The sequence below is a fragment of the Lytechinus variegatus genome, chromosome 17 (assembly GCF_018143015.1).
Source record: "Lytechinus variegatus isolate NC3 chromosome 17, Lvar_3.0, whole genome shotgun sequence".
Taxonomy (NCBI): domain Eukaryota; kingdom Metazoa; phylum Echinodermata; class Echinoidea; order Temnopleuroida; family Toxopneustidae; genus Lytechinus; species Lytechinus variegatus.
In genome coordinates, this window is record NC_054756.1 from 26,586,122 (window position 1) to 26,595,677 (window position 9,556).

At 38.0% G+C, this 9,556-nt stretch overlaps 1 protein-coding gene across 1 annotated transcript; it reads left to right on the forward strand.

The window, feature by feature from the left end:
• The first annotated feature begins 2,641 nt into the window (after positions 1-2,641).
• Positions 2,642-4,449, forward strand: LOC121431375 (somatostatin receptor type 4-like). Its single transcript, XM_041628919.1, has one exon. The coding sequence runs from the start codon at positions 2,833-2,835 to the stop codon at positions 3,946-3,948; it is 1,116 nt and encodes a 371-aa protein (XP_041484853.1). The 5' UTR covers positions 2,642-2,832; the 3' UTR covers positions 3,949-4,449.
• Positions 4,450-9,556: the final 5,107 nt, after the last annotated feature.

Below are 9,556 nucleotides of genomic sequence, written 5' to 3' on the forward strand. Positions count from 1 at the left end.
AATAACATTCGCAAATATGCAAACAATATAAATTTAGATAGTTACAGTATGTAATTTTTTCCATCAGTAAACAAAATAATTATATCATACTTTGTAAAGTCATCATTTTATGGTTCGCTTTTTTTTGAAATGCCGAATAATTGAAAATTATAATGATAATAATATATTAAAACAATTTATCATAAACATAGTTATGTGAAAATGAAGGGATCCACTAAAAAGCAAGTGCTTGTAGTGTGTGGACCCCTTTTCACATCGGTAAATTGCAAATTCGTCTATTGCCGGTTACACTTCGTAATTCCGAAGGTTCGTAATTCTGAAGGTTCTTTATTCCGAAAGTTCTTAATTCCGAAACACGTAAATTGCCTATACCTCGATGTTGGTTAATCCGAAAACGTAAAAGGGTTCGTTAATTCAAACATTTGTGGCGTTATTCCGAAGGTTCGATAATCTGAAAACGAAATAAGGTTCGATGTTTCGAAGGTTCGTTAGTCCGAAAACGAAATAAGGTTCGTTGTTCCGAATGTTCGTTCATTCGAAAGCGAAATAAGGTTCGTTGTTCCGAAGGTTCGTTAGTCCGAAAACGAAATAAGGTTCGTTAATCATTACGTTTTCTGACTAACGAACCTTCGGAATTACGAACCTCATTTTGTTTTCGGATTAACGAACCTTCGGAATTACGAACCTCACTTTGTTGTCGGAATAACGAACCTTCGGAAATATGAACCTTCGGTATAACCTTCGGAATATCCTAACCTTCGGAATAACGAAGCTTCGGAATTGCGAATGTATGCGCTATTGCCAACTCGTCCACTCATCACATGGTCTACCTTCATTTAGTCTAATGCCATTCCATCCATCAATATTTCGTCTCACAACCATTTGGTCTAATAGTAATTTCGTCTAATCACCAGTTCGTCTATTATCATTTCGTCTCAGAACCAGTTGTTACAATACTCATTTATTTTTTTCACCCATTTCGCCCAATTAACACTAATTAAAATTACTCCAAATGATATATGGATTAAATGGCTATTGGACCAACTGGTTATTAGACGAAATGGTGAGTGGACAAAATGGCAATTAGACCATGTGGATACTGGACGAACTGATGGTAGACCAAATGATAGTAGACGAGTTGGCAATTGGACGAAATGTTATTAGACCGATTGGAAATAAACCCTCCACATCTGTCGAGCTCTGCTTAGCACACACGATGCCATGGCTGGGGTTTAAAGAATTTTATGGAAGAGTCACAACCTCCAAACCATGATGCTTCTAATACAAGTAGTTTTTATTATTTCTGCGATGCCACAATACAAAATAGATCTCCTTTGAAGGCTTGTTCCACTTCTTGAATCCTTCTCCGCTTTGTTCTCTTCTCCATTAAGGTAATTGGTATATGGAGCATTTGGGTGGCCGATATCTCATTTCCTTTACAACCCAGTCAAACATGAAAATATGTTAAACGTCATTTGCTTATTAGATTTGACTCGAGCCACGTACGTTTCTTGTAAAAACACAATTGTTTTGTTTGTGAATAGGGCTACGCCTTTTCTTTCCTTGGATATTCCTTTAGTATCTTTGCCACACCGTACGGGTATCTCCTGTCATTGATGTTGCACGAATTTAAAGGAGCATAACGCAAACAGTTGATTAAGCATCCTTGAGCATCTCATTGTTACTTATATAGGTCGATGCCGGATCACTGCATCATGTTCTTTCCAAGTGCAGCCGTTCTTTCATAAATTTGATCCATACTTCTGCATTATAGAAGCATAATTTAAAACGGGTTTTGCAAAGGCAGGTCTTGCTGACTTGTTAGCTAAAATGCGTATGGCATTATACTACACGTCGAATCGGTGATATATATATATTTTTTCATTTGATACTTCGTTTCATTCCGCTGTGTAAACCTCGTTCAGTAAACTACATATCCAGTGTCTCAGGTAAGTTTTGAGTCAAAGAAATGTATTCAACTTTTAACTTTCAGCCCTTTTAAAATGGTTGGAAATTAGTTAATATTACAATTTTAATACATCCATACAGACTGCTCAATACAAAAAGGGTGATATGATCAAATCTATTTAATACAAATTTGACTAATTGCGCAGCTGACTTCGGCGTGCTAATTCGGTTTGGTTTCCTTTTTTTATAGTAAAAGTTTCGTCACAGGTTGTTGTATCTAACCTTAAATATGATTTTGATTGATTTATTTATTGTATTTATTTATTTATTGATATATTCATATTCCACAAATCCTCAAAGTACATTTCGTAAAAACTCATTTTTAAATGAAAAGATGCATCAACTGCATAACACATGCAGGACTGAAATGTACCAATGAAAAAAAAATGAAGGAGCCTACTGAAAAGCAAAGCTTGTAAAGATGTAAGTCCCTGTCAAAATTTTTTAAAGGGTAATATGATATAAGTAGAGTAACATTAATCAGCAAAATTACATAAATTTATGTAGATATAAACACTGTTACACGAACGTATATACACTATATACAAAATTAAATATTGACTTTGAAATAATCAACAGTACCGTGGATAAGTATGAAGTTCACAAAATATTTGATTGACTCAATAAGAATTCAGAAGAATTTTTTTTTTGATGAGCAATTTATTATGCCCTTTTCTTTGTAGGTGCAGAGAAAGGGAAGCCGACGCTCATACCAGTTAGGTGGAGCTAGTGGCTCAGCCCACATGATAATCAGCCATGCGCACTTCTACGTAATTCTGCTTTCAGCATCACCTGATCACGTAGCAATCGGTGTCGAATCTCAATCTTACACGAAGACTGACCTCAAGGTATATTTTTGCAGGGATGGGATCCCAGGTCACCGGTTGGGGGACTGAGACGGAGATTTACTCGACCCCAACAGAGATGGGAGATAATCTCTCTCCTTCTGCAGATGCTGCATGGCTTTGGCAGCCAATCAAATGGTCCTGGTGGATATCATTTCAAGTGATTTCCTCTCTCCTGGGAGTGGTTGGCAACTTCCTGGTAATGATCCTGATCCTAGGAGGTCGCCACCTCAGGAGTTCTTCTGATGTTCTCATAGGCCACCTGGCACTGGCTGACTTTCTGACCTCCGTGTTCATGTTCCCTCTTCCCAGGGCAGAACACGTTCCGTCCACACCTTTGGCGGAGGCCTACTGCAGGTTCGTCTTCACCTCGTTCTTCATGTGGTTGGCCATTTTCATGTCCATCATGATTCTTATGGTGATATCCCTGGAGCGATTCGTAGCCATCGTGTACCCGTTGCACTTCCAGCGCTTTCGCCGTCGAAGGTACGTCACCAAGCTCATTCTGTGGCTTTGGGCGTTGTCTATCGCTGCCAACGTCCACATCGTGGTCAACATGAGCGTCGACGGCGAATCGCGACAATGCAGGGTCAAACACCTCTCACGGGATTGGCAGATTGTTACTGGTGTCGTCATCTTCCTGATCACATTTGCGATACCAGCGTCAGTCATGATCATCACGCAGGTCATCGCGGCTAGAACCCTCAAGGCGCAGTCTCGACGTTTCGACGGCGCCTTGTCCAACATGTCTAACGGCTCAAACAGTCTCATTCTTGCAAGAAACAGGCTCCTGCATATGCTCTATCTGGTCATTGCAATCTTCATCCTCTGCTGGGGACCCAACGACATCGCCTATTTCCTGTACAACCTCCAAGTCTTGGACCAGAGCTATCTTTATGGACCTGTTGATAGGATCCTGGTGGTGGTTGCATTTTACAACTCTTGCGCCAATCCCATTGTCTACGCAATCAGGTACCCGAGATTCCGGCGAGCAATCCGTCGGTTGCTGTCCTGTGCACCAGTAAACAGTGGCACCCTCTTTGATTTTAACGCAACTTCAGCAACTGGTCGGCAGGACCAAACTCTTAATCTGACAGTGATGAATACGGTATCAAATAATCTGTCTCGTGCTTGATCAGAGCGTAAATCTACTAATCATTTATACCGGAAATGTGCAATTGCGAACCTAAACGGATGTGAATTTATTTTTCAATCTATTCCACTTACTACTTATCAATCTAGGATGTGCTTTCCCAAGAACATCACCTGCATAAGCAGTTCAAGAACGTGGAGCAACATCTGTTTGCTTGGAGAATTTCAAACAAGCCAAGCAGTGTATATTAAGAGAGTTGAAGAAATGTCTTTTAAATGAATGAATATTTGTTTAACGTACATTTTTTATAATTACGAGTTCCCTTTGTGTGATCGAGGTGTGTGTGTATGTGAGAACAGAAAACCCAATTGCGCCCCCGCCCTCCCACTTCGAGTAGAGATTTCCGCCCATGTTCAGCACCCCCAGTCAAAAAAACCGTTGCCAGGGCTCTGCCCTTACCCCACCCCCCTTATTACAAACTTAAAGTGTTTAAAATATTCGTTTTGTCTCACTTGCATAGCAGAGTGATCAACACACTATAGGCGCAGCATTTCCGACGGCGGCGACGGCGCACAGTTCGCCAGGGTGAAATAAAAGTGCGCCAAAAGTCATTTTGGGCAATTTCAGACTTTATTTTTGTCATGCCCAGCTGAAAGACAACACATTGAAGAATACTTCAGCAAAATATTTCATTCCGGAACGTGCATAAAGGTTGTTGATTTCCTACCTCAAATCGTAAAATGTGACATTTTGCGAAATGCCGCGTATATGACAACCTAGTTTGAAATAGCTCCCATATAATCCTGATATATCATTTTTGTGTGTGAAAGGGTTCAAAGTACACGTAGATAAAAGACACCCTTCATGAGGTTTATATGATAATTATTCCACGAAATAGGCTGATAATCCATGATTTTTGCATTTACATCAGAAACGTTTATATTTCCGTCTAAATTCTATCAGCATGATTTTTCCTGATGGCTAAGCTTTAAGTCGATACCAAATTTAGCTGCCCGTATTCATGTTAGAGCCGATGTTACTTGGCACATCACCCCCAATTTTTTTGCACGGCGAGGACGATTCCCCCTCCATTCCATGAAAATTACATGAATTCTGGGCATAATGTAAACAAAATGAAGGTCGATGTAAGGGCTTTCCACCCCTCCGGAGATAAAAGTTACTTGTAGAATAATTTCAGCCAAACACCCTCCTCATAGTGATACATTCGTGGTGTTAAATACTCTGCGTTTTACCCAAGTTTACACAGCTTGAGAAAGCACGGTTAATACTTTTCAGATTTTAAAATACTTTTTAAATAATGATCATTTTGATGCCATAAACTTATTTTCAAGATCCCATACACACTCTTGAGGCATGTGAGAAGCATAAAGCAACAGTCTTAGAACACAAAGTTTATATACTACACATTTTTTAGCGTAATTTGTCTTTTCACAGATAGGTTTTAAGTAGCCAATCAAAATTTGGTATCAAAGTGACGTCATATAGGTTTTAAATTATGTTCAGTCAATTCTACGCTCAAAATTACCATTGTTAAACATGTTAAAGTAAAAATATAACACGGAATATGATTTTGGCGCACTTTCAAATCATTCTGGCTCACTGTGCGGCGGCGACGTCAAAATAAAATCTTAACCGAAGGTTAAGTTTTTGAATTGACAGCAAAACTTCAAAAGTATATGGACCTAGCTTATGAACTTTGCCATAAGGGTAATCAAGTATAACTAAATCACGTATTAGTTTCAAGTCACATGATAAAGGTCAAAGGTCATTTAGGGTCAATAAACTTTGTCCAAGTTGGGGTATTTGTTGAATTACCATCACAACTCTAGAAGGTAATGGATCTAGTTCATAAAACTTGGTCATAAGAGTAATTAAGTATCACTGATCATTTCGTGCGAGATGCAGGTCACATGACTAAAGACAAATGTCATTTAAGGTCAATGAACTTTGGCTATATTGGAGGTAATTATTACATTGCTGTCATAACTTAACGGGCTATGACAGTTATGAGACTTTAAGGATATATTTCATGAAATGTGGATATAGGGGTAATCAAATATCACTGATCAAGTCTTAAGTCACATGGTGAAAGTCAAATATCATTTAGGGTCAATGAACATAGTATTGTATCATTATATGAATGGTGTTTTTGTGAATAATTATTTCATAGTTGTTTTTAAAGTTAGCGGAATGCAGGTGAGACTGCTAGAGGCGTTACACTTGTTACAATTTGAAAAAAAGTGCACGGCATTTTATTTGTCTGGTGATGTAGGGGAGGAGTGTAGTAAAATCAAATAGACGATGTCATATTGAAGTTTGTTTTCGACAATCATTCATGAATACTAATTATTACATATTTTGAGATCTACATTTTAATTGGCAAGGTTGAACACCCCCTTTTCCGTATTGCTTTAACGATTACAAAACTAAAATGCTTAAAATAATCGTTTTACAATTTGAAAGTGCACATTGTTATGTATAAGAAGAATTGAAAGAGAAATTACATTTATATTAATTATTTTGGGTTTTTTCGCTAAAGGCCTGGTCACACCGCCCGAGCGTTGTTGGAGCGGTCGTGGAGCTCAGAGAAAAAAAAATCATCACCGCTCGCTACCGTTCACCATTTTCGATTTTGATTTTTTTTCTCGATTTTTTTCCCCAATTTTGTGAACGAAATTCGACCCCCTCTCCCTACCGCTCCACGACCGGTCCAACAACGCTCGGGCGGTGTGACCAGGCCTTTAGGAAGTTCGTTGCATTATAAGAACATTCCAGAATGTCTCAAGCTTCAGTATGTAGGCATGAGGCAGAGCAATGATTGGTATTCGTCTAATTTACAAAGATTCTTGGTAGACAATAGGGCCTGCAAGAGGGAGTGAAAAATAAAAAAATAGGATTAGCAGTGTTGTATACATTGCTAATTTCACTGAAGTCATTCAAGAGTCTTCTAGTATTAGGAATGCTCTAGAAAGAAGGAGAATGTTCTTTTTCAAGACAATACTGGAAGCTTTCAGAACTGTGGAAATTTATATGTGTAACGTGTATAAGTTGGCAGTTTCTTCAAGGACATCTGTACATCAGATCGGAACTCAGTGTTTTACGCCAGACTTTTATGTCAGAGCATAGTTTATTTCCAACTGGAATACAACATTCATATTCTGTGGATTTATTTGCACATCATCAATTAACTGTAGTTATTTTGAGAGAGAGGAATTCCTAGTTCTCATATAGATCGTCATCCTGTTCTACAGAACATTTGTCAATCCGTGTATTGCTGTAACTGACTGTTTGTCATCATCAACTTCGTCTTCACGGACATGAACAACTCGTTACAGTGACTCTTATCATTCATCAGGTTTCAACATTAATTTCATCATCACAGCATTGTTGACTTTAATTTAAAGTGATTGGTTTGACATTTAAAAAATCTGAGCTAGAATGTCACACTTGTCACCTGTGTCTGTGATATGTTACAAAAATGAACTCCAGAAAAATTGCGTTCAAAAATAATTATTTAGTGAAGTTGAAATATAAAGTGACCGGAAACACCATCTTAATTTCATCCCATACACTTATGTGTACTCTTTAGGTGTCTATAAGACGCCTATTTACAAAATCGGGGTTTGCCTTGTAGTTTTAGCTTTTCATTCTCAATAATGGTTGTTTTCAGGGTTTACTAGTTCTAATACATGCACTTGTTTCATCTTGGTTTGATAACTTTTTAAATCGGCTGCTCACAAAGTTAAACAATACCTTTAAGGAACACATTGCCAGCCAAATTTGGATTTTATACAGGACTATCATTATTTTTGGATTACTCACACCCGAATCTTTAAGATATCACGTAAAGATAATTCATTTAATATTTTTTTAACACTTAGTTACCTACTCTATGTAAATAAATAAGAAAGAAGAAGTTACCTTCACAAAAATTCTCTGACCATTTGTTTAATCATTTGTTGCAGTATCATAATAGCATCACACCACCAGCATTATATTGGTCCGGTGAAATATGGGGAGGGGGTTGTTGGAGTAAAATCAAATATGGAGCGATGCTATCATACAGCGCGTCCCCCCAAAATGTACCTCTGATATGTGGCAAAATTACTTCCAAAAATATAAATTTATTCTCAATGAAATGTATGGAACTAGGAAGCCCATCTCATGTTCTAACGATCTACCATGAAATGTCATTGATCGCGCTTCAGTAGTTTTGAATACACAGTATATTATGTAACAGTTGTGCTTTTTCAGCTCATTCCAAGTTTGCATTCATGCAGCACTACAGTGTGTTCTACTATTTCTAGCATATCAACCCCCTTTGACTATTCTGATCAAGGAATTCCCTGATCTGACCAGGGAAATCTCCATGATCTAACCACGCTCATCAAAACACATCGTTGAGCATGTTAAGAAGGACAAAGACAATATTTGACCATAGAGCTATTAGCTCCATGATTTGACAGTACATTTCATTTTTGATAGTGGGAGATGCATAATGATTAAGGCAACGGGTCATGTCTGATTCATGCCTAATTCATGCCAAAGATAAAGTGCATTTTTTTCTCTGGTGAAGTTCTTTGTCACAAATGGTGATTAACTTGTGGATTCCCCTTTATTTTTCAGCTTATTTCACTTCCATCATTCCCATTTTCTGTCAAGTTAGTGCACTGATTCCCCTTATCAATCATCAAACAAACTCTTTTTTATGTTTCTTGTCCTTCTGAACATGCCCAGGTTTATGATTTGATGAGCCTATATAGATTGGGGAAATTTGCCCGCTCAGATCCTAGATGTAAAAATGTGGGTTGACATGCCAGAGACAATGCAGATATGCAACAATGCTGCAAACTTGGAATGGTCTAAAATGCTCCACTTTTACGTAACAGAGTGTGTATTCAAAACCGCTGAAGCGCGACTGATGACATTTTCATAGTAGTTAAATCGTGAAATGAGCTTTCTACTCATGAACATTTATTTGAGAATACTCTACATTTTAGAATTATTTTAGTCCTATGTCAGAGGGACACTTTTTGGGGACGTGCTGCATAGAAGTATGTTCTCGGCAATCATTCATGAATATATGTTAATGATAATGGATATTTATAGAGCCGCTAAAAACAAAAAGTACCATAGCACGTACAATGTAGGAATAACAGTTTAACATTTGAAATAATTACTACAATATTCAAGATAAAAAGGGAAAATTAATTATTTAGGAAAAGGGTATTCTTAAGGGAAGATTTGAAGCCAAGAACACTGGAAGCATTTCTTGCTGAAAGAGGTATAGCATTCCAAGTCTTGGCAGCTGCTACAGCAAACCGTTTTTCGGCAGAGGAGAGTTTTGACAAGGGAATGCAAAGTCTGCATGTGTCAGTGATTGAACGAAGATTACGAGAGGGTGTGTATATTTTGATGGTATTTTTAAGATATTTTGAGATCTACATGAACATAGAGGGTCGGGGCACACGCATAGTATGTACATTTTAAGGTATTTCATTCCCTTGTTATTATTTGGTTGTTAAAATATATTGGTTGACTGTTGTTTACAGAAAAGGAAGGTTTGTAGATTTACATAGGCGGATCCAGGGGGGGCCCGAGGGGCCCGGGCCCCCCCTATTGGCGGAGC